The 25,104-nt window shown below is 40.7% G+C and overlaps 2 protein-coding genes across 3 annotated transcripts in view; both read right to left on the minus strand.

Moving 5' to 3' along the window:
• Positions 1–478: 478 nt before the first annotated feature.
• kcnv2a (potassium channel, subfamily V, member 2a) lies at positions 479–9,122 on the minus strand. Its single transcript, XM_061799039.1, has 9 exons — positions 8,602–9,122; positions 7,727–7,855; positions 6,729–6,907; positions 6,450–6,621; positions 3,956–4,156; positions 3,277–3,531; positions 2,475–2,591; positions 2,278–2,403; positions 479–2,161 (listed from the first exon to the last, which is right to left on the minus strand). The coding sequence occupies exons 1-9, from the start codon at positions 8,725–8,727 to the stop codon at positions 1,838–1,840; spliced, it is 1,629 nt and encodes a 542-aa protein (XP_061655023.1). The 5' UTR covers positions 8,728–9,122; the 3' UTR covers positions 479–1,837.
• Positions 9,123–9,812: 690 nt separating this feature from the next.
• Positions 9,813–25,104, minus strand: part of vldlr (very low density lipoprotein receptor) — a 30,375-nt gene continuing 15,083 nt past the window's right edge. Inside the window, exons 12-20 of one of the 2 annotated variants that reach the window (XM_061799028.1) lie at positions 23,682–23,906; positions 23,489–23,607; positions 22,856–22,995; positions 22,304–22,445; positions 20,707–20,856; positions 15,527–15,583; positions 11,967–12,044; positions 11,384–11,553; positions 9,813–10,738 (exon numbers count right to left, since the gene is read on the minus strand). In XM_061799028.1, coding sequence (XP_061655012.1) covers positions 10,703–10,738; positions 11,384–11,553; positions 11,967–12,044; positions 15,527–15,583; positions 20,707–20,856; positions 22,304–22,445; positions 22,856–22,995; positions 23,489–23,607; positions 23,682–23,906 — 1,117 coding nt within the window. In that variant the 3' untranslated portion in view covers positions 9,813–10,702. The remainder of the gene's footprint in view (positions 10,739–11,383; positions 11,554–11,966; positions 12,045–15,526; positions 15,584–20,706; positions 20,857–22,303; positions 22,446–22,855; positions 22,996–23,488; positions 23,608–23,681; positions 23,907–25,104) is intronic. The other variant, XM_061799029.1, reaches the window with a different exon arrangement.

The raw sequence follows: 25,104 nt of genomic DNA on the forward strand, positions 1-25,104 counted from the left end.
CATTTTAACCAGTTTCTGATACGTCACACTTTTTGCACACAACTGGCCTATGAGGACACCGCTACAATTAAATGTGTTCAGTACAAAAAAAAAAAAAGCTGGCAATGTTCGTTTGGTGGGGGTTAGCTCTAGAATAGAAAGCTATATGAGGATTTTGCTTTCTATTTAAAGTATCCCGCTATTCTGAAAAGATGTTTTTTTGTGTCACCTTGACAATTATTTCCGAAAGCTCGTGCTATTGAGATCAAAACGACAGGTGCGGTTGCCTCATCTACTACTGCGAGATAAACCGAATTAAGAGTCACAGTGCTGACTGTGAGAAAGGCTTGATGACTCTCAATGTTAATTCTCTGTTGCAGTCTTCAAATGAGTGCGTGTGCCCTGTTCCATCTGGTCGCTTGGCACCTGTGACGCAAACACACTTGCCTCCATGACACATTAACACGCACGTCTCACTTGCAATGTTGTTCCCCTGCGAGACATTTAAAAAGGGAAGTGGAAGTAAGAAAGAACAATACTACACTGAATATGAATAGCATGTACTTCCTATCCTTAGCAAATAAAATGCTGGCTTTGATATTCTTGACACTGAAGAAATGCTCCCTTTCTGCATGGATATCCTTTATATCCAGTTTAAGGTCAATGTACATACTAGTACGACGGCGGTTACTAGTGAGGCAAAATTGTGCTCTAATTGACAACTGCATACTACTATCCCTCTAGTTACTACCTTTGCTTCACTAGTACTAGCATCTCATTCTACTAGTGCCACCCCCCTCAACATACACTTACAAAAAAGTCAAATGGCAATAGTTTGAACAATCGCCTTTAATTTACAACATGCCACACAAAAATTTAAATGAACATTTTCTTCATTTCATCACTGCCAAACAAATCATGCGAGTAACTTTCTGTTGCAACACCTACTGGGACAAACCAAAAGTAGCAACAACTTGCAAGTTGTTGCTCTTTCTCCCTTTTGTTCTGGACAGTTTTGGGCTTTTCGACATGTTTCCAGAGTTGGCTTTGGTCGCATCAAATTCTTTTACCCTCAGCAGAGGAGAGAGTTTGTAATATTAATTAGGCGTTTCTTGAAATATGAATCGATGTTTATGTTTGCCATGTTAAAGGATAGTTAAGTTATTGCAAATAGGTGCAGGTTCCCCACTTGAAAGTGATTGATTCAGCTATCGAAGATTTCACCTGGATTTTAGTCAATGACCAAGCAACATTTTCCTTTTAGCATTCAGTAGTTTGACGGACCGGCCCTGCAAGAGGGTCCTAACAAGGATGAATGGAGAATGGACCAAAAGGACATGCGAAGTATGTGAGGTTGATGGGGGCAGTCACTGCCCGTGCAAAATATGTCCAAAAAGAAAAAGAAGGGGTCATAATTGAAAAAAATACAGTGTTGCCCCGCTAATATAGTTATAACAGCAGAAATCTGCAAGTAAATGATTTCCCCAAATGTTTATAATTGCCAGTAGATGCCAGAAAAGCACTTTTTTTTCCCCTATTAGGAAAAAAGTTTTGGGGTGCCAAAATGAAGCTCCTCATGTCACTGGCATTGAGATGCCAAAATACGGCGCAAACACAATCTATTTATATCAGACAGGCTTTGTCCTGAGCACAAAAAAAAATAGGCTGTTAATGTGGCTTGTTACCTCCGACGACTTGTTCGGACTCAAAAGTGCGAGGTACGGTGCCCTAAACAGTCAAATAAAGCCCGATGCTACACGACAGGCCTGTGGGACAAAAGCCCTTTGTGAGGTTCTAACATTAAACGAAAGTCACGGGCAAGTGTGCTTAGTGTGACCATGAGAGACCCCATAAGCTTTCATGACGTTAGCTCCCCACCCCCCTCTGCTGTGTTAATGAGTTGGCAGTGCAGCCGCGTCGCTCTCGACTGAACGGCGTCCTGATAACATTCCGCGAACTTCTTGGCCGCCCTTCGGGCAAAGTGCACGTCGCCGCGAGCCTTGGTGACGGCGGCGTACTCTTGCGCCTTGAGCTTGCCGTAGTAGTCCGAGAACTTGTTGTAGAGGACGGAGATGGGCATGCCGTTGAGGATGATGCCGAAGGCGATGCAGGCGAAGGCAAAGAGGCGGCCCAGGATGGTCTCTGGGAACATGTCGCCGTAGCCCACCGTGGAAATGCTTACCTGTGGGATTGGAGACACGATGATGACGTCGTCAGTACCCTCTTAAAATCTCGCCATTTTTTAAAATAAAATACCGGGCTGGCAACGGAAGACAGAATGTCAAAGTATTGACTCACAGCAGCCCACCACCAAGCAAGTGGCATGCAAGTGAAGTTAGTGTTGGGAACATCACGCTCGACAGTGTACACCATGGCTGAGAACATGAAGATCCCCATGCCGATGAACAGCAGCAAACAGCCCACCTAAACACACACAAATGATGTCACTACAAGCGGTCCAGCTGAGGAGCACTCAAGTATAGCTAGCATGTGACCTGCTGGTAGCATTGCCTCAGAGTGAAGCCGAAGGCTCTGAGGCCCGTCGAGTGGCGAGCCAGCTTCAGGATCCGAAAGATCCGCATCAATCGCATGATCTTCAGAACTTGGCCCAACTACAGAACCAACACACACGATGATCATGATTACGACAGTCCAGTCACAGGTATTTTCTTCCTGCACCAGTCCCTCCTGTAGCAAAATAACCCCACGTGATGCTGACGCCCCTGTATTTCACTTTGGGATGGTGTTTTCGGGCTTGCAAGCTTCCCCCTTTTTCCTCCAAACGTAACAACGCTCATTACGGCCAAACTGTTCAATTTGGGTTTCGTCAGACCACAGGAGCTGTCTCAAAAAATGGTCTTTGTCCTTATGCATTCGCAAACTGTAATCTTTCTTTTGGAGGAATGGCTTCTTCCTGGCACAGTGGCCTTTCAGCCCATGTCTTTAGAGTAATCGTTTCACTGCGGATAATGACATACTCTTAGCATCTTCACAAGGTCTTGTGCTTTTGTTCTTGGGTTGATAGGCACATTTTGGACCATCTCCTTCCTGAGTAGTAGGAGGGTTGGATATGGTTTATATTTGCGTATAATTGTTGGACCAGATGAACGTAGCACCTTCTGGCATCTGGAAATTGCACCCAAGGATGAAGCAGACTTCTGCAGGTCCACAATTCTCTTCCTGATATCTTGGCTTTTTTTTTCTCTTTTTTTTAACTTTTGCATGGTGTTACACCAGCATGTTTCAGGTGTGTCACAATTCACTCAGATGTCAAGAAACCAAGTGTGCTGCTTTTACCTTCCCAACACGCGACATAGCCTCAATGTCTCCGGAATGCAAGTGTATGTCCTCTTCATCAAAACACTCCAGGACCATCTGCAAGTAGTGTGGCAAGATGGCAATCAGGTCGACAGAGTTGAGGACGCTGCGTCCAAATCTTCTGATGTTGGGAGCAGACAGCATGCGGAGAACGTACTCCAGGGTGAAGAAGGCGATGCAGAAAGTCTCCACGTGTTCACCGTAGAACCTGCCGCTTAGCTGCCCCGACGGCGTCTGGAACACAAAATCAGACTGTTGATTTTTCCTAGCATCACTGATAGTTTTTGTATTAAACTTCTCTTAAATCCTCAGTTCTGATTAACACTGTCAGAAGGGTATTACTTGAACAATACATGTGTTACCATGTTTGTAGTGAAGTCAAACTCCACTGCATCGTGCAGATGTTTCTGATAATTGGAATTTCACGTGGCTAAATGAGGCAAGCAAACTTTTAGGAACACTCCGTCTACTGTAATGCAGTACAGCTTCACATCACTGCAAACTAACCAGTGTAATAAACAGGGTTCCTCAGTCGGTGCATTACAGTATATTTCTTTGAAAATGTCAAGTAGCTCACCCGCAACAATGTAATGAGCTATACAAAATGGATGGAGGATGTTTATTTCTCACTCGTTTCCCCAGTTTGCCCCCTTCACACCTTATACTGCATCTCCTCCACGGTGTTCAGCGTCATGGCAACCAGTGAGATCAGCACAAACATGGACGATGCGACGGCCATCAGCTTGGCAGTAATAGAGGAGAAGGGCTTTTCCATCGTGTTCCAGATCTTCCAGCGGGTGCGTCCAAAGACCATGTTTTGATACAAGGCCTCCTCCTCCTCCATCGCCACCATCTCCACCTGCAGGAGACGGGAGAGAAACTCTGCCTACGCTTACGAAATACAGGCAAGTTGTACTGCATTCCAGCAAAGTCGTCTGTCAGATGTTCTGGGAATTGTATTGTTTACTAGATCCATTATTCTATTTCTTGCATTGATGTTTCAACCACAAGGGTCACAAGGGTCACATAGACCCGTACTGCAACTGTCTTGTGTTTCAACCGCAAGGCCACATACTCGGGTGTCAACACATATCTTTGAGAAGGATAGTTTTGACTACCTAAACCTTCGTGTGCTTCACATAGCCGCATATCGTGACATTAACGAACACGTATGTTTGTACTCTGTAAATGTGAGTAGAGTGACCTTACCAGAAATAAAGTGAGTTTACTAGTAGTTCAGCGCATTGAACATGAGCGGCACTAGCTCACAGAAATGGTATCGTTCAAGGTAACGTGGGCAGAAAGGCCGAGTTGTCAGTTGGAATTAACGGACAGTAGATGGGGATAATACCCCTCATGGAGCTAAATCGCAGGTGCAAAATAAGCACTTTTATCGTCACGTTTGTACCGCCACTCAGTCACACAGGCCAGGTGGAGCCGGCATTGTCAAAGAGGAGCAAACCACTTTTGGAGCGTGAAAAAGACAACCTCGATGCTCTGAATTTGGATGATGCAAATGTCACGCAGAACACCATGAATTCATGCAGAGCTTGTTTATTTCATTAGGAGGCAAGTCCCCGAAACCCAAACTACAAACACTGAAAAATCGACTTCTGACTTAAATTGTTCACAGCAAATAACTGCAATACAATAGTGTTGCCTGCACTGCTTTAAAATGAAAAATGAAATTGCTATTCCAATCTTCTGAGACACTACCTATGACCGAACTGAAGTTTTTAATATTTATTTTTGGACGTTTTGTTAGTTTCATCGGTACTAAATACCTTGTTAAGGTATCAGCTGAAGTAACCCAGTACTTTTGCAATGCAACTTCTCGTCAAACGGTGCCTGCATTTCATCTATTTTTGAATATGAATTTAGGGCAAAAAAATATTTGTATGGTTTTTTTTTTTCTACGTCACCGTTTATCAAATGGTTACCTATTTGCACTTAACTTTATGTCTATATCTTTATCTACGTTGACTGGTTAAAGTAGATATCACCATTTATAATCTATTCAACACTGAAATCGTAATCTAGACTCCAAGCAATTTATGTCAGCTGTCAATAAGGCAGTTGGCCTTGTGGTCAGACCTTGTAAACGCTCAAAGGAATATTTGATTCATATTTCTCCGAAATCTTCACGACCAACAACCTAACCTAAATCTCAAGGTTAATCATGGTATGACAAACTGTCAGATTAAAGACTGGGATGGGAAGATATTGGTAAAAGGGTGCCAAGAAGAAGCCTTTTCTCATTTAGGTCAGACACACTTAGTCAGCCAACACGTACGCTAGATTAGGGAAGAAAACTAACCGCAACAGTGCAAGGGGATTCAAGTAGATGACAGTTTTGTGGTCAGTATCATTTACAAGGTGAAAGTTCATTAATATGATAAAGTTCCACTCAATATCTATCACATTTTGCATGTCAACAGCAGCAACAAATAAAAAGAGGAGTAAGCGGCGGGAGCACTTTTTTTTTTTTTTTTTTTTTTAAGCATATACTTATCTCTTACTAACTATTGGACCTTATCTGCAAGAACAGCAGATGGCAAACTCACAGCCAGAAAGGTGATTATGCAGCAATAATGTCACGTCAACACCAGAAAGTCACAAAACCTCCAATTGGATTGCTCTAATGTACTCGCTTTACTCCTAAGAGCCCCTCGCGGGCAAAACAACAGGAACTTCTTCTATCACACGATCTGAAGTTCATCCAGCTGGGGTATGCCAATTCATTGTGAAGGTGGTCATTTTGTTGTGGCATTGGATTCTGGGAACTGCTATGGTGTGTTTTCATGTATCCTCGCATCTATTTTGCATTCATTCCCTATTCCTATTATCTATTGGGAAGAGGCGGAACATGATCTGGACAGTCACCAATCAATCGCAGGGCACGTATGGACAAGCAAGCATTCACATTCACGGACAATTTAAAGTCTTCAATTAACCTAACATGCGTGTCTCTGGAATGTGGGCGATGACCACGGAGCCTTATTAACCATTGTATTGCCAATGATTTCAATTCTTTCATTTCATTGGCATTCTGGTTAAAACAAATAAATCAAATTTGGGAGGGAAATGCAATTGATAAAAATGAGAAACAGAATTTCTTCACCGGAGCGCAGCAGATCCCAAAGCAGACCCACCTCTGCCATCAGCTGCTTCTGTATCTTCAGTTGCTCGTTCAGCTCGTCCTGCCTCTCCTCGAATGAGATCCGACAGCAGCGTTGGCTGTTCTTGATCCTGACGCCCCAGTAGTTGATCTCCTCCAGGAAGTTCCGAGGGCAAAGCTCATCTTTAATCCACAACACCCCAGTCCTTGGTAGAGAGGACAAGAGAAGACCCAGCATGATTGTGTTGTTGCGTACATCTGGCCTGTGGTTTACTTGAATTACTAAGTTCCATAGTGTCACAGTTTGTTTTACCTATAAAAGTTGAATATATTTTGGAAAATAGTGGGGTCCCGGTCAAAGAAGAACTCGTTGCTGTGGACAATGTAGTCGTCACAAAGTTCCAACTTCTTGTTATGGTCTGCGTATGTGGCGAGGCGACCGATGCGTGTTTTGGGGTGCCTGACAGCTAACCTGTAGGGCAGGTGGTACACCTGCCACGTAGAAAAACAAGAAACATCACAAAACATCCATCCATCCATGTTCCCCTTTGTCCTCATTAGGGTTGCAGGTGAGCTGGAGCTTATCCAAGATGACTTTGGGCAGGAGGTGAGGTACACATTGGACTGGTTGCCAGCCAATCAACAAACAACAAATCACTCTCACAATGTGGGAGGACGGCGCAATACCCGGCCGGAGAAAACCCATGCGAGCACAAGGTGGACATGCAAACGCCACACGCGGGGGCCTGACCGGAGATTCTCAAACCTCTCAACTGAGAACCACTACTTCATTTTAAAACTTATTTTTAGAATGTTTGCATGTTTGTTTGACTACGACAAAGTCTGATTAGGAAATGTTCTCAAAAAGAAAATTGTGATGAACAAAATGAATTTGAGGGGAATACATATCCTACAAAATAAATAGGGTTCTTGAAATAATAGAGCAATTACCCAAGGTTAAAGAAATGGTTTGGGAAAATAAATTCCTAAGATTTTCACCTTTATTAAGTACTACACTTCGAAATTTGCACGGATTGGATCTCCGCCAACAGCTGTATTTATAGATTTATTAAAAAAAAAAAATAAAAGTGAACCGGGTCACATTTGTGTACAAAAAGCTAAATCCAATTTGAAAATCCTGATTGCTGTTCAATATAGTAAAACTGAGAGCGCTCTGAAAATGAAAGAATCCACATTAAAGCACATTGCCGTGCTGGACGGTGTCTTAATGTCAGGCGGTCTCATTTGTTATGCGCTATGACTGCTGAGAACAATCGTTAAGACGTTGCATGTAAGGTATAGCAGACTTACAGTTCCCCCAACATTGATGTTGAGTGTGAAGTTCTTTGTGGGAGAAAGCAGAATGCAAGGGGGCGATGCATCCTCCTCCTCCTCCTCTTCATCCTCAGCATAAAGATCATAGACATCTTTGCCTAGATTCTACACAAAAATGTGAAAGGGAGGAATCAAAAGCAATAAAACAATTACTTATGACACATCACCACAGTTCTGTTAACTTGGTGTTTAAATCTGTCCCAATTAAAATATGCTTACTTAATATTTGGGGTTCATGAAGATCATCAGCGAAGAAAAGCTACTGTTAAAAAAAAAAAAAAAAAGCCTTGCAAAAATACAGAGCAGCCACATTGTGATACAGTATGACTATCAAAAACCGGATTCGTCTCCAAATTGACTTCTCAAAAGTCCTGTGTGATTGACACAGGAACTAATGCAATATGTAACTTTTATTGTGGCTGCAGTTTGCACTGGGGTAGAAATGGACTACATCATACTGCTTCATTCAGCTGTGTATAATAATTTGGTTACCTCAGATACATGATAGTCAAAATAACTAACTAATAACTTCTCAATATGATGCAGTGCAGTTTACGATACACTGCTGCAAACGACAACCACATACAATAAGCACTATTAAATGAATGGCAATGTCAATCAAAACTATCCATCCATCCATATTAACTGGCTAAACTGTAGATTATATTGTGATGAAACTCAGTTTAAATCAAATCAAATTTGACAGATACTTCATATTTTAATAATTAGTAGGATCCCACGAGTGGAAGACCTACACATTAAAAGGTTGCCATCTGTGCACACAAAGAAACTGACAAAAGTGCTTCCCTTTTATATATTAAAAAAAAAAAAAAAGATCTTAAATGTCTGACCTGCATAGAATTCCATGGCTTCATAAAGATCCTGGTCAGATCCACAAAGTCGTGCGTTTCCCTTAAGGCTGCAGTTCGGCTGCCGGGGAACAAACTCCTGCTTCGGGCTCTGAGGCGTCTCAACATGCTTCAACTAGCATACATGAAAGTGTACACACTCGCAAATGTGAACAATTTTGCCAAAAAGAGAAAGTCATCCATTGGGATAGATTTACATTATCATTCAGGCAGAAATGACATCACAGTTGAGGTATGAAGTTGCTCTGAGATGATCTGGGTGTTTTTCGAGGGGATTATCCTCTCTCTTGATCCCTCTCCGCCCACTGAAGCCATCATATAACTTGACCAATCTGGTTTGACTATGGCACTATAGATAGCGTGCGTCTTTTAACTTAATTGAACCCAAGTCTAGATTTCCTTAAACTGATTGAAACATGACCTCCAACATGTGCATACCATGTTGACATTTGACCTCAACTACCAGTTAAAACAAGAAATGGAGACAAAAATGTAGGCCTGTTGGCACTGAAAGACTCCATTGAAAAATACAACAATATCATTTTTGCAAATAGTTTAAACAAAAGTACAATTAATTTAAAATGTTTCACACCATCACTGAAGTTCCATGGAAAAAAAAAAAAGTCTAAACTTTAGGTTTGATCTATCAAAGTGAGTTTGATATAGTTTGTCTCATGGTCACGGGTGAATAACTGCACTGTAATTGGATGAACGAACAGCTGTAGCTTGACTTGTAGCGAACGAAATTACTCAGTGGGCCTTCGACTACATTAACTCACTTCCCAATTTTAATCAATTCACACCTTCCGGTTCAGACACAACCCAGAGGTCTGGCGTTGTCAGGTCAAGTCGATTTGATGCCTGACTGCACAGCCAACGTTCAGTACAAATTTGTTTCGGTTTCAACCGGCTTTTACGAGGCCAAAGTAAACGATCAATTTTACAGAATGGCGAAATGATATACAACCAAAACATGCTGTATGGTTCAAACAAATGTAAGTTGACAAAATAGTGTTGGTGTGAAAGTAAATGTAAATGTTCAATTTAAGCACTTTACCTTGTACACATTTGTAAAAAATGTGTTTCAAGTTCAAGGTCTTTCACACTATAATGATACAAGAGCAAATGTATAATAAAAACAATAAGGTAGCTGCAGATAGTGTTCCATACAAAGTAATGACAGGAAGCCATGATTGGAACAATGTTCTGGATTAGTTTTAATGCAAGTGATTTGCAAATCATTTCATCATTTCCCCCTACAGATAGAGCTTTCAAATGTTTAAACTGTACACGGCTAGAAAAGAGCCACGGCACACATACAAAATAGCTTTAGCAAATTGTGTGGACATTTTTCTCTCTTATGTTCAGTACATTTGAAACATAACCCTGGTACAATGCCCAACCATAGCAAAAGATCATGTCAAGTGTATACAATTTTATTTACACAAAACATTTGATCAAAGTGCATCAAATAGACTGAAATGATGGCTAAATATGTACAATGGTTACAAACGCTGAAATCCTGCTGTCAAGAAAAACTAATATAAAGATTGAGAACATATAGGAGGTATCGCAAAAATGAAATCCTTTTCCTGATGTCACATAATATAGAGTCTGTAAGTTTAAAAAGGATAGACTTCGTTCATTCAGATCTAGTTTTAAAACCTGTCCAGCATTCTTGATCTTTTCGGTGAGAGGAGGACTGACGCCTTTTGTGTGATTTGAAGTTCTATAGACCAGAACCGGCTCAGCAAGAGGCTATTGAGTAATAAATACAGACTTCCTCTCCTCTGAGGAAAAAAAATAAGTCAAACTGCTTTCAGGGCAGGGGAGAGAAGCTGGAAAACCAGAATAATGAAAACAATGCAACAGAATTCAAAGCATTATTTACAAAATAAATAACGTTTCTTTCAGTTACTGTCACCACTGACTATATAAATGCACTTCCGGAGGCATGTTGTCTTAAATGTGAGCAATGTTGCTGTTGATGGGACAATCATCACACGAGGATGACATGCTGTGCCATGAGCTCCAATGAACAAAAGGGGGGGAAGAAAAAAAAACAAAAAAAAAAAAAACATTGTCATGAGAGATCATCCTCTGTGCTGACGATTGAAATCTGAAAAGGAGAACAGAAGAACACATCTCTATGGTCACTCATTCAAACTATTATATGTATACACCATTGTACCTCAAATGCCTTTAAGGTTGTAGAATTGAGTGACCAAATGTTTGGCAAAAAATAAACCTCAGTGGGACGGTATTGATTAAGTTAAAAGACAAAAAGCAAAGTGAAGATGTAGGCTTCTGTGCTAGCAGAGATATGCTAAGATTTTGACATTGGTCCATTTTTTTTTGTGTATTTTGAAAGTTGACCACATCATAGTTCAATCCGTAGTCATTGGACTGTGGGAAAAGTAGGAGTACTAAATTACAAATGTAGTACGGGACGACATTCATGCATTTTATTTTTAAAATACTGTCAAGTCTTTCGACAGCAGAGGTTAGCGTTGTCCTGCCTTGGAGCTTTGAGTGGTCTGAGGTTAATCTGCTTAATCTGTACCGGGGATGTGCTCGGTGGATGGCCAACAATGCACTCAAGATTATGGAAGGCTGCAGATGAGCGGATCCTCTGTTGAGAAGAAATTCTTGAATCTAATGCCAAGGGAATCTGCCCCAATTACTCAATTTCTTTCACTAGATCTAGTCATGTTGTGAGATGTGGTGGTTAATTGAATGTTTTAGCTCCAAGCCTTTCACCTACCGCTGGGTAAGTGTGCCCCACATTGGCGCTGTGCCGTGTGATGTCAATGTTGAGGTCTTCTTCTGTGGTCTTCAGGTAGACTGGGTTGTCAAAGTTCATGCTTTTCTGGTTCTTCAATGTCCAGTTTCTCCACATCAAATAGCCGCCTGCTGCTGCCATGGCGAACAGCACTGTGTGAGAGAATCGGCACAATTTTTAGACAAGAAAAAAAATCAAGAGTTCTAACTAAAGTTTAAACATTTGGGGAGGGAAATGCTACCTTAAAATTGTGCCATCCAGTTACAAACCATTAAGACATGGCCTCGTCGTGATTTTCACTGATGCTTTCAAAAAGTGAAATACAATTCAAACGGGAATATTTATCAGTTTATTACAATCAGTCATTTCCTACACCACTAGAAGCACCGTTTACAGAAAGAGGAAGGTCAATGGAGACTACTTTGAGAATAAACCAGGACGTGTTTGTAATGTTCTATGCGGTACAAAAAGTGGCTTTTGACAGGAATACATGATGCAGACTATAACATACTGTATAGACATTAATTCAAAGAAATATAAAGTACACGTGATGATGTCCACTTACACACAGGGAGTATGGCCCAAGCTGCTGCAGAACCTCTAGCTGTGGTGTTTATCTGAATCGATGTACTCACATTGGCTTCTGGAAAAATACAGAGTCTGTCAAAACCAAGTACAATATAACTTGAGTGATTCCTTAAGATGTTTGTTATGAGACCGCCATCTCGATTGCTCAGACAAATGGGTCAGTCAGTGACATTCAAAAACTGTTGGTAAAGAAAATAAAAAAGCAAGTCTCTTTTTGAAGACTGCGGATCTGCCGAGGAGTGTATAAACTGGCGTATCCAGATTTCCGTGCAAGTGCAAGGCTTGCTGGGCGTTTGGCAAGTCGGCAGACCAGTCTGTCTGCGCCAAGCTAGACGTACGGGCACAACAGTGTGGCCTTTGAATGCCAGAATACTACCTTTTGCGCCTGGTGCAGTGACAATTTGGTCATAGTCATCCATTCGTGAAGGAAAATGTGAACAATACGCATCAAACCCTCTGAATCATTGTAGAACACATCAGCATTACTTTTTAAAAAAACATCCAACTGGCCAGCATTCGCACATGGACTGGGGTTGATCTCCAAGTGCCCACAACATTGTGCAGTTCTGTGATCTCTTCGCCAACGTTACATCATTTGCCCTTGGTTGCTTGCAGTTCCTGAAACACTGTACTCCAGCAAATCAGTTTCTTCATTCCACCATCTCAAAGACTTGCAGTGCGCTAATAGCACCCTGCATTTAATGGGGGTGAGAGGAGCTGCTTCGATTGGACAGGATTGAAGTCTACAGTGATCACACCCACGACAGGGCGCAGTGGTCCACAAAATGAACACCGGGTCTAACCCGCCTCCACTCAGTTACTGTATGCCACAGGGAGTGCCGGATTTACACCAGTCACGAAAATGGAGACCTTGATGTGACTGACGAGTTGTACTTTTATATGCTGCATGTAATAATGAAATCATCATGTTTTGTAATGCATTATTTTATATATATATATTTTTTCAAGTCATTTACCTGATCTTAGTACAAAGGATTTCATCCCTGAGAATGTATTTTATTACTTTTACATTGTCCACATAAGTTAAGCAAATAGCATCGACGTAGGCTGTTAGACAGTTCACTGCTCCCAGTTGTGCAGCCAATGTTAAGGAAGTCATAATAGACACGCACAAGAAAAGGACCAACATCCCCCCCCCCCCCCCCCCTTCGTGTAAATAAAACTCTGCAATGTTGCAAAAAGCAGTAAACTGATATGACCGCCAAGCAGCTACAGCTCAAAGCAGAGCCAGAGAATTCATTAGGTCCTGTTCTCAAGTTTGACCTACTCTCAGATGACTAGTCGCTCACACTTGCCCAATGGCACACACCCAATCTTGGAAATCACTTGACAGCTAAAAGAAAATAGTGAAATTATACACTGAACTTCTGTGCAAAGCTCAAATTAAATGTGATATGTAATGTGCTGACAATCAGAATGATTCAGGTGTCAGATGCTTCTCAGCAACTCAAAGAGTTTAACAGTTACTTTTTTATTTACTGTATTTTCACGTCCATAAGGACTTAAGTCTTAAATATTCTCCAAAATGGACGGGGTGCCTTAATGCGTCGTGACTTGTGTGCACAGAGTTCCAAAATCCGTAACGGTTGTTGTGAGACTTTGATGAGCGCTCCGCTTGACTGACTGGGAGCATTTCCTGCCGACACGCTGCTTATATAGAGGGAAGGCGGACGTGACTGAGGACAGCATGCCGACGTTAAAAGGAAGGAAGGGTGCGCGTGAAAGCCTACGCTAAAGGCACGCCCCCAGTAGGTATATAGTGCAAAACAACATCGGTTTGGCTAAGGACCCCCGAAAATGGCACCTACGAAGAGACGCGCTTATGAAGCACAGTTTAAACTGCAAGCCATCAGTTACGTGGAGGAACATGGGAATCGAGCAGCCGTTAGAGAATTCAAGATCAACGAATCCATGGTTTGCAAGTGGAGGAAGCAGGAAAACGAGCTTTGCCAAGTCAAGACGACGAAGCTGAGTTTCCGCGGAAACAAGGTGAGGTGGACCGAGACTCTGGGAATGGATTAATGAGCAAAGAACAGCCGGGAGAAGCGTCTCTACACTCACCCTTCGATTGAGGGCAATAACTCTGAGCTTGCCATCATTCCGGGAGGCTTGACGAAGGAACTCCAACCGCTGGACATCGGCGTAAACAGGGTGTTCAAAGTGAAGTTGCGAGCGGCGTGGGAGCGATGGATGACAGATGGCGAACACAGCTTTACCAAGACTAGGAGGCAGCGCCGGGCGAGTTACACCACAATTTGTGAATGGATTGTGGATGCTTGGGCTAACGCATCTGCTTGCACTGTTGTTCGAGCTTTCGTAAAAGCTGGCATAATTTCTGAGGCGCCGCATGGCAACGAGACTGACTGACAATGACGAGAGGGAACCTGCCGTGTTTGATGGCAAACTTGCCCAGCTGTTCATTTCAGATACAGAAGATGAGGACTTGAATTTGTGGATGAGGGTTGATCCAAAAAAAAAAATAAAAAAAATAGTGAGTACATTGTTAAATACTTCAATAAAGTACAACCGAACTCAGTTTTACCATGCCTGCGGCCAATAATACGGTGCGCCGTATGCATGTGTTAAATATAGAAATAGCACCCGTAACAGACTGCGCCTTTTAATACGGCGTGCCGTATGGTCGTGAAAATACGGTAGTCATTTACCATTGTATCCAAAAAGGTGCCATTATACAGAGCTGTACTTTTATAGAAACCTTCATTCAATAGTGACTTGTTTATTAGATTACACAGGCTGATTTCACCACCAGCTTGCACAACAAAATTCTATGGAAAGAAATAAGTGGAATACAGTAGATCCAAAGCATTTGCCCTCATTTCATCTTAAAGAGCAAAGTCGAGACTTGAAAGTCCCTTGGACAAGTGATCTGTGTGTGACCTTGCCTTGCCAATGCAATTCATTGAGAACTCCGTCCCCAAATGCCATTTAGAAGGCGTAGGTCGTGTTATTTATAAAAACCCAAGTAGTTATTCAGTGATCACATTTCAAACCTCGAGTCTGACACTTATTACAGCAGTCACAAACTCCACAACCATCTGGAGTTAGTGACAGGCAACCCCTACACTAGTTACTCCAAACAAACTATAGTATGATAAATAAAACCTTGAGGGGAAGCTGAATCTATGCTGCCAAATTAGGACCCAAAACGCATCTAAATAAGTGAGCGAAAGAAAAACAGCTGGCATGCACGAGTGAGAAATTAAAGTGTTGCAAAAGTAGTAACAGCCAGATGGTCATTCAACCCAGAATGCTGCAAATGTCTATAATGAATTGTACGTACAACAAACACTTCCCATTTCAATAGGATATTTGACAGGCAAGAAGCTGAACACCAAATATTACTGTGACAATAACCGCAAAGATATTGTCCCTGTAACAAATGGGAAATGCTGTCAGTTATGCAGCCAGAAAACAAGGCACAGCACTTAAAGCCTTAAGGTGAGTCGCGAGCAACCCAAATCAGGAAGCAGAACAGGCAACAGCCGATGGTTTTACCTGGGGAGGGCGACAGAAGTTTCCAATCCTCCTTTGAAGGGCTTTTGTTAGAAGGGTCTGTCAAAGAATCAAGGGTCAGACTTTTGAAAACAAACACACAAAAAAAAAAAACACTGAAAACTGCAAAGAATTATTCACATTACGCATAATTCTACAGCTGTCTGATGTACTGAGCCCAGCTCATTTGATCTAAAATTTAAGAACTTTAATATCTTTCAATGGAGCAAGCTTTTGGTGACTCCCAGCCAACATTTACAAGCCAGCAGGTGTTTGTAATGAAAACATTCTCCTTTCCTTCTTGAGGACACCTCTTCTCCAGCTCAGAGGCCATACCTTCCCCACATCACCTTTTATATAGTCAAGATGGTCACAATCAGTTCTCCAGGAAGCCTTCTTAATACTCTGTCCATTGCCCACTAGGGGTGCTACAATCAGCCAATTAGAATTTACACAAGTAAATAACATCGGTCATGTCAGTCAGGCAGTGGCAGTTCTGGGGGGAAGGCGGGTAATAGTGCCCTGCCCAAACACTGGGCTCAGCCCCCACTGTGGACTCCCTTATCAATGTCCCATCCACCCCGTTGAAAAAAAAAAAATGGATGGGATGTGACTGGACTCATCAAAATGTTTTGATCAGCACCCTCATAAATCATGACAAAGCCACCAGATGTTATTGCAGCCAAGAAACAAATCACTTCCCTGCAAAATGACAAAAATGGAGTTACCCCAATTTAGTTCTCATTGGCCGATTTATCCTCCAACTACGACAAGCCCAACGGCCAACTAGGGAAGCCACTTTTGCTTTTCTCACACCCACGTAGGCACACCGATAAACCGTGAAAATATTTCAAATGATTAGAATTACCATTTAAATTCTTACGATAACAATAGGTCCATTGGAGGGGTTGCTGCTCGGGCCCTCTTTATAGTCAGTCCCACAATGTGCTCTGCCTGTCCCCTTTTTCAAGTTAAGGAGCGACTAAGAAAGGGCGACAGCAGCCAAGAGGCTAAACTACGTGTGAGACACGTTTCAAATGAAGAAAAACAACCAGAGTCCATGCACGGTCCACTCATTCCTGTAATGTAGTCAAAACAGGAAATTGGCCCTGTATCCCTGATGTCAGCACTCAGTCGTAACAGACAAAGCTCAGTCTTGGAGCCTCAAGTACAAACTGGTATCATGTGAGTCAAGAGCTTGAGCCTTCAAAAGCTTGTATATATTCGTTAGAGCCATGTGAATATTGACAGCACAAAGTTCTGCATGAAATCATATTCTTATGATTTATTGTGCATCCCGTGTCTGACAAAATTAGCAGGGACGCATGAAGCATATTCAATCTGCCTGGTTAAAGACCTGCCCTAAATTGTGTGTTAGTGAAGAGCTTCCACACAGAGTATCAAAAGTATGAATCCTGTCTTGGTGCTAGCCAATCAGAAGCAGAGTGGGTTATTGTTGCAAAGGACACAGGATTTTTTTTCTGGACTTGATAAATGTTCATTGCTGTTTTAACACCTGCCATTAAGCCCAGAACGCAGCAAGCTGCTGGCAGAATGACATTTGGCCTGTAGCTGCACACAACTAGGACAAAGGGAAAATTAACAGTTCATTACATTTGCTAGCCTGCGAGCTAACGAGTTAAGGGCTGGAGCTAAAAAGCTCACTTGACCACGGTGACATTGTCAAGACATCAGCGCTCTGAGTTTGTGTGCTCCCCACAACACACACAGGAAAGTTAACCGTTTATGAACCATAACCACAGCGGCACACAATAGTCAGGCAGTAGTTGACAGACAATCGTGATAATTTTGAAAGCTTCATCTTCACTCCCACTCAAATTAAAGCCGAGTGGTGCATTAGATCACTAACCAACCAATTTACCTACCTATTCAAACAAATGTTTTGCTTCCATCAGGGTTTAACCTTTTTGACCTCAGGGGCGCAACTTCTATACAAAGTGGCCAGGGCCCATTAAATTTTTTATACTATTGGTTTGATTAGTATTCAACAACAAAATCAAATCCACTTAGTTTTACAAGCTAAACCCTTGTTAAATAAAGCCCAGGATACAATGTGAGCATCACAATGACATCGTATTTGCAGTCAGGCCGAAACCTATTGTCTAAATTTGGTCGGGGAATGAGGAAATAGAGTTCTACAAGACTAGATCAAGAGCATTTAGATTTGTTCAAGCTATTTTCACTTTAAATTGGTAAATACTGCATAAGAATAACAGACGAAGTGGGGACAGTCCAATAGTGTTGATCTGTGTAGCAACCGAGAACGTACAAGTACAAGGAAATGTGCTCGTCTCCTGTCGTTGATGTCAGCAGGCTCACGCAGGTTTCGACCTTAATGTGGGCGGGCCAAAATCTGGCAGATAATCAAATACACCATCAGAAATCAAGCCTAAAATTACAAGTGTCTATTTTGGGTTTAAAAAAAAAAAACATCTATGGAAAAAGTGCCAATGTTCACAGCATTAAGAGGGGTCCTTGAAGTTACTAATGGCTGGCTGGGTGCAGTCTTCAGCTTATGTTGGAGCTTGTAGAAAAATGATTCGAGCATTACCGAACGCTGTCTGTTAAAGCTAACCAGCTGAATTGGGAATCGTTATAACTTGGGCCATTTCTACCACTACAGCATGCAGTTACAATTTACAGAACAGCTCAGTGTTGCGTAAACTCCCAAGTGTTATGTATTTTGTATTATTTGGGCTACAGTAATATGTTCTAAACCGGCGATGCTTAGTTACAAATACCACAAAGCATGTGCTCGCATGTCTGTAGTGCGAGCCATTGTGATTAACGTGCCATTGTTTACCTTTCTCTGAAGAGTCTCTGTTATGAGGACCCACACACGAAAATACTGAGCGAGGCGATGACATATTGGATGAGCACGCTGCTGGTCAGCCCACAAGTTAGCTGGTAGCGCCTCTCGCTGTGGGGCTTTTACACGGCATGACATACTTTACTGTATTACAGCCAGTCAAATTTATACGTCATTTTTATTTTCACTTTACAGGGATTATAACTGAAATTGGATAATTTTACACAGCATGCCTAATTATCTCACAGCAAACTTTTGTGCAATGTTGGGATAGTCCAATTCAGACATGAAGTACTTCAAAGTTCAGTTCACAAATTAAAAGAAAAAACAAGTTCATAATTGAACATTTTGAACCAAGGTCATAATTCCAAAAATGCACTTTACGAGTTTTGTGAAAGGAGTATTTTTTTTTTTTTTTTTTTTTTTAGAAAAAAAAACAAACAAAAAAAACTGAAAATTGGCATATGCCTATGTATTTTGGACAATAAAACCCCATATTTCATTCTTCAATTCAAGAAAAAAAATGCAAAACTTCAGCACAATCATTAAGTTTAACATTTAGATGAACCAACAAGCATTTTAATTCATATTTTCCATTTCCCCCCCATTTTTTAAGCATTTTCTTTTGGAATTGCATGCTTTAGCTGATACTACATTTTACATGTACATAACAGTGTGTACATGTAAACTAGCCTTTAAAGGGGTCACATGTATTTTTTAATCCCCCCTCCATTTCAAAACAGTTCCCCGGTGTCTTAATAAAATGTCTATTTTTCTGTCAAAAGGTATAAATTATTTTAAAGACAACTAATAGCCACTTGTCACACATCACTAGTATTTTGCGTAGTGGCAAGACTGTCATGCAAATGCAGAGTATAGCTTTTGTTACTGTGATTACGGCATACAAAAAAAACGAGCAGCTATTCACTGACTTTGTCACTATATTTACATGTATAACTTTTCCAACCACTCTGACCATTTAAAAGATGAATTGGAACATAACTTGTTAAAGCCCAAAATATGAGTTCACCCTCAAATGGATGGCGTTGCTCATCACCCATCTTCTAACAAACAAGATTAGAAGTACAATGACCCACAGTTTTTATTTGGTGCAGCTGCAATTGCTGAACAAATGGGATAAATACGTTGGCTAGAGATTAAGAAAGTGTATAAAGGCTTTTGGCTACAACCCAGCTTGAAGAGCTTTTAAAAAAAAAAAAAAAAAAAAAAAAAAAAAAAAGACTCCCTCTCCCAAGCTATTCTTAATTCAGCGCACCAAATTCACTGACGGGCAGGTTAACACAATTATACACACACAAACTTGCAATCCAACGTTTCAAGGCAACTTAGACTAAATAAGGCATTTTTCTTTTGAGAAGCACAGAGTTGTCAGGAAGATGTTCCAGTGCTTTGTTTACACCAGTCGCTTGGTGTGCAGCAGAGAGTCTAATTAGGAGTTTATATGCACAGAATTCGTTTCAGACTCAGTATTAAAAAAAACTGGTGAGACCAGAAATGATACGACAAAACTCAGCTGGGGCAGAGGAGACTAGCATCCCTCAGTCAGATTAAGGAAAGATTGAAAAGAGTGCTGGCATGGCTGCCATTTCACAGAAGATCTTTGATTAGGCAGACACTGGAAAGCTACTGTATATAAACAAAATAACCAGTTGAATCTATTTGATTAGTTCAGCTCTTGGTCACATTTGAGACTCTTAAGTTTAGCAAGTTACTGAAACCATCTGTTATCTATACAACTTGTCTAGTACAAAGTTACAGGGTAGGTGGAGTCTGTCCAAGCCTATACCACCTACAAACTGGACGTCTCATGTGGTCTAGCTAACATTATTTTTCAGTTTGTCTTACACTTTCAAAGTTCACAACTGTAGGAGGAGCCCAATTGCAAGACACCGGGATTGAATATTGACCCGGCTATCATTAGTTATGACACCAACACTGAAATGAAAACTGAAAGCACCTCAGATCATACTGCAGGAGCCAAAACAACTAGATATACTGCCAGAGTTATGAAATGGCAAACAGTAGTGAGTCGAAAAGGATGAAATAGTTTGTTATAATCAGAAAAAGTAGACCAACTATAGCAAATGGGGTATGCAGCTGGCATGGCTGTATCTGAGGCAAAACGCAGGTGGCAGAAAGAGTTCAGCTAGTTATAGTAGCTACGCTACACAGAACCACCAACTTGGCAAGGTACTGCATTGTTTTTTAAAAAAAAAAAAAAAATTGTTTTCCAAAAGAAATAAAGCATCTAATTTCGGGACAACACTGTTAGCGTTTTTCTTTTGACGAATGTTAAACATGCAACTATTTCCTTTGGGGTGCTTTTACTCACCAGGCCTGCAGCGTAGACCATCCGCAGCCAATTCCTGTCCTCCTGGACACAGACAAGTGAATTTGGGGGAGTGTTTGTTGATTTGTGGTGCAGGCAGACACATGTAGCTACAGCCTCCATTTGCACCTCTCTCTGCACACCAGTTAGTTCCTGCAAACAAGAGCATAGGTTTCTGGTTAGTTCATGTCCACATGTAGCCGTGTTGCCACTGAATACATTTTCATCCATTCTTCGATTTTATTTTTTTTACCATCATTCTACCATTTTCCTAGGCAATACTACAAGGAAGCTAGTGCCTAAACCTGAGAGTTTGCAAAAGGCTGACAACACCCTGGGGATTGGTCACCGGTCAGTCGGACAATGAATAGTTAATCTAAATGCATCCATTAATTTAAAATGGCAAATCTGATCCCATTTTGAACAGAGTGAATTTGGATCATTTGAGAAGCAAAAAACATTTTCAAAATGCAATCAAGACCAGAATGTGCATGATCAGTGGCACAACAGGGTTTGGTTTTGACCAAAAGGCGGTGAAAACAAGTTTTTGGTGAAAAACATTTTAAACAGAACGACTAGTAGTTTTTGCTTTTATGCTGCCTCAAACTATAAAACAACAAAAACAAGAGCTTTTCATGACAAAATTTACAGATCAACTTAAAAAAAACGTAGTGAGGGACAAAGACTCGCTGCGTGGCCCGAGTTCAAGGTCAGTGTTCCCCCCCCATGGCATTCTTCATTCTCTCCATGAAATATCTTCTCCCAATCACAACACTTTCTATTTCATACATACACTGTAATACTCTGTTCGTGTGACAGATGCCTTAACTTGTCTAACTTCCAAGCAGAGATTCACCACCTAATATTTAGCTCTTCACAAAAGCTGTGATGATTTAAAATCCAAAGTGATATACTGCTAGCATCTAAAGGGATCTGGTAATTAGTGCTTTACAAACATGAATATAACTAACAGCTGGGTTGAGAACTTCTTCCAGGCTTACATGTAGGTGGCAATAAACCGTTGGATAAGAGTTAAATATTAACGCCCAAAGCAGTGAATGAGTTAAGGTGAAGTCCAAAATATAGTCAAGATTGAAAAGATTCAAATGAACCTTAAAGCAGTCTTCCCCAACCACCGGTCCACAGACTGGTACCGGCCCGCAGAGAAAGAATCACCAATTTATATAAATCTTGTATTGCAATTCGTGTGTCAATGTGATAAACAACGGTTTATTGCCATCTACATATCAGTCAAGTACATTTTGCAACAGGTAAGCAAGATCACTGGATTTTAAATCATCACAGCTTTTGAGAAGAGCTAAAGATTAGGTGGTGAATCTTTTTATCAGTTGCTCCAAAACAGATTATTGGAAACAACTGCCAGTTTTGTTTTCTTAAGCAAAAAAATACAAAGAACTTATCAGCTTAATATAGGCCCTATAAACTCCAAGAGTTTTCTCAATACAGTATCTTTGAAACCCTGCCCAATAAACCTGCCAATTCCTTTGTTTCATTATACAATCATTTTGGCATGATTGCAGTATGGTGGGTCTGTATACAGTACATATATTGTTTTATGTACTTGTGTTATGTTTTTTACCAGATAGCTGAATAAGCTCATGATACACTATGATGTCCTGTGGATCATTCAGGTTGCTGGCTAGTGTCACAATGTCCAATCCAGTGAATTTGTTAGCACCATAGATGGCTTTCTTCTCACCATCTGTCCAGAAGACACGATCCTGGAAAGAGGATCAAAACTTTTTTTTTTTATATATATAAACACCCTACAGTAGCCAGCAGCAGCTCAAAACAATGTACATAAAAAGCTAAATGAAATATCTACATTAGAGAAGCAAACCAGTATGAATCTTACCATTAGTTTTACAAATAACTCAATTCTAAACATTAACATTTAGTACTTCATTAAAATTCTAAGAACATGAAAGGGTAAAAAACAATTCTGCTGTACCATTAAAAATAATTTTGTAGCTTGTTTGAGAAGAGTGGGTGATCATTTGACAATCCTTGCTTTTACAGTATACATAATTTTAAAACATTGCTGATAAGGTCAAACAATATTTATGACAATGCCAGACTACTGTCCTGAGTTTTGTAAACAGAAACATGCTAAAGAATGTGGCAGCAGTACCTCAAAAACAGTGAGAGCAAAGGGGTGAGCAAGGTAGTCTGACGACTGTAGCACTTTCTTCCTGTTGTCCCCATTCAGGTCGACACTGCAGAGCATATGTAGCTTTGAGTCAACCCAGTACAGCCTGCCTTTGATTAGATCTAGAAAAAGAACAGCCAGAAGATTAGAAGGGTATGACAAAAATGTCAAAAGGTAATAAAATGTGGTCAAAAAGGGCAAATGTCAATTAAAGGGGGAAGCAAATTGGAATTTGAAGAGCCAGAATAATTTGTAACATTTTCAAAATGATGCCACAAATTGGCTGTTGTAAGAAAACCAAAGTCATGTTTGTTCAAATCCATCAAAAAGGTATTGTTCAATTGGCACTGCACATCGAAAAGACACTTTAAAATCTATGAGAAACCTAGTTAACATTGTAGTACTTTAATCATAAATACTGAAAGAACCCACCACACAATCCTGTACCCACATGCATCATATATTCAGGTTAAGAATTTAAAAATGTCCCACAGTTGCCGATTACTTCATGAAACCATAACTTATCTGTTGACTTAAGATTTAAAATAAGCAGAGCCAAATATTTAGTAATATTGTCAATGATTGATTGGCTTGTGAGCACAACCTTGTTCTTACCAAGGGTTATTCCATTTGGCCATTGGATGTCTGTTGCTACAAGAATCTGCCTATCGACTCCATTCATACCAGACTTCTCGATCTTAGCTGGCTCACCCCAGTCAGACCAGTACAGAAACCTTCAATTGACAGAGCCGCAAAAGTTAGTACAGCATACTGTATTGACATCTTCAAAATCCTGATAAGTACCTACCCAGACAGTGGATCTACCGCAATGGAAGCTGGCTCTTTCAGGCCTCTATTAAACAGAATTTTCTGCTTGGTTCCATTGAAGTTGGCAACAGAAATGGTTTTGCTACCGAGATCAGACCAGTACAGGTTCTTATAAATCCAGTCCACAGCAATTCCAACGGGAGAGTGGACATTTTCTATCACTTTGTTTTGGGTGCTCACATTGCCATGTTTGTCCAGCAGAGTGCTGTAAGAAAAATAAAATGGCACCAAATTGAAATACTTCATATCTACCACAATGTACAAATTGTAGACTATTACTAGAAATGCAACAAGCCAGTTCACTGAAAAAAAGAAGCTGAATGGAAGGAATCGCTGTTTATTGCCATGGTTGTAGTTTGCAGTGTATTACAAATGAAGATTTGTACACATTTTGACTCATGTTAAAAGGTAACCAAAATATTTGAAACAGCTCTCAGTAGGATGCAGTGCAGCTCAAGATCACTGCATAGCAACCATTAATAAATCAAAACAGATACAGTAACGGCAGAATTTTTGATACAGCTCCTATTAGTCATCTTGTTTTCAGAAAGGAAAAAGCTACAATATCTAGTCACATGTACACTGGACCCCATGCATACATGTTTTTAAAACATCCAAGAGTAGGTCAATCCACATTTAAGAAAATCTACTTTTTTTGGTTTTCCATTTTATTTCAAGCATTTTGGGGTTTCAAAAATTGATCCGCAGATTTTCGCGATCCAGCCGGGTCCCTATTGCGAATTGCGGGGGTCCACTGTAGTTGTAATTACCTCATTCAGCAACGCGAAAACTGGAATGCATTCAAAACTGAATGGAATTAGATACTACACAGTATTTAGGGTGCATTCACACTATATTAAGGCATTTCATTTAAACCAGTATGTGTCTAATGGAGCAACTCAATCGATTAAGTGTAAGCGAATCATACATAGACAAAAGTGGGAATTAAAATGACAGTGGAAAGAATTTCCGTAGAGATGTCCAAGACAGCATCTTGTCCATCTGCGTGCGCAACAAACTTTTGTTTGCAACATTGCAGAACATTGCAGTGTTAAAAAAACAACAACAACAATGGTGTCACATTATCAATGTGACACCATTATGTAGTATTACATCTTCACAAACGTTCTACATTCCTTGTGTTATTTGGGATCACTCAGCCTGAAATCCTTGCCCGTTGAGCAAGAATTTTTGGGCCATGTTTAGATTTAAAGTACAGTTATAAGTAGGCTTTACACGATCAGTTTAAAAAAAATAAGACGGAGGAATGCGTCTATTTAAATTACCTGTTCATTTACTTTATATACTTGTGTACTTAAGTGCTCCAAAAATTATATTTACAATAAATGTATCTTTGTTCATCTATTTATGCCAGTGAGGCATAGTGACAGACTGAACAAATG

This window comes from Phyllopteryx taeniolatus, chromosome 15, assembly GCF_024500385.1.
Source record: "Phyllopteryx taeniolatus isolate TA_2022b chromosome 15, UOR_Ptae_1.2, whole genome shotgun sequence".
Classification (NCBI taxonomy): domain Eukaryota; kingdom Metazoa; phylum Chordata; class Actinopteri; order Syngnathiformes; family Syngnathidae; genus Phyllopteryx; species Phyllopteryx taeniolatus.

Excerpts from the sequence above, each read along its gene's own strand:
- kcnv2a (XM_061799039.1), bottom strand. The coding sequence starts at position 8,727 with ATGTTGAGACGCCTCAGAGCCCGAAGCAGGAGTTTGTTCCCCGGCAGC. Across the intron at positions 6,908-7,726 it reads ACATCAATGTTGGGGGAACT|GTGTACCACCTGCCCTACAG; the intron begins GTAAGTCTGCTA and ends TCTACGTGGCAG. Across the intron at positions 2,404-2,474 it reads TGAGGCAATGCTACCAGCAG|GTGGGCTGTTTGCTGCTGTT; the intron begins GTCACATGCTAG and ends GTGTGTGTTTAG.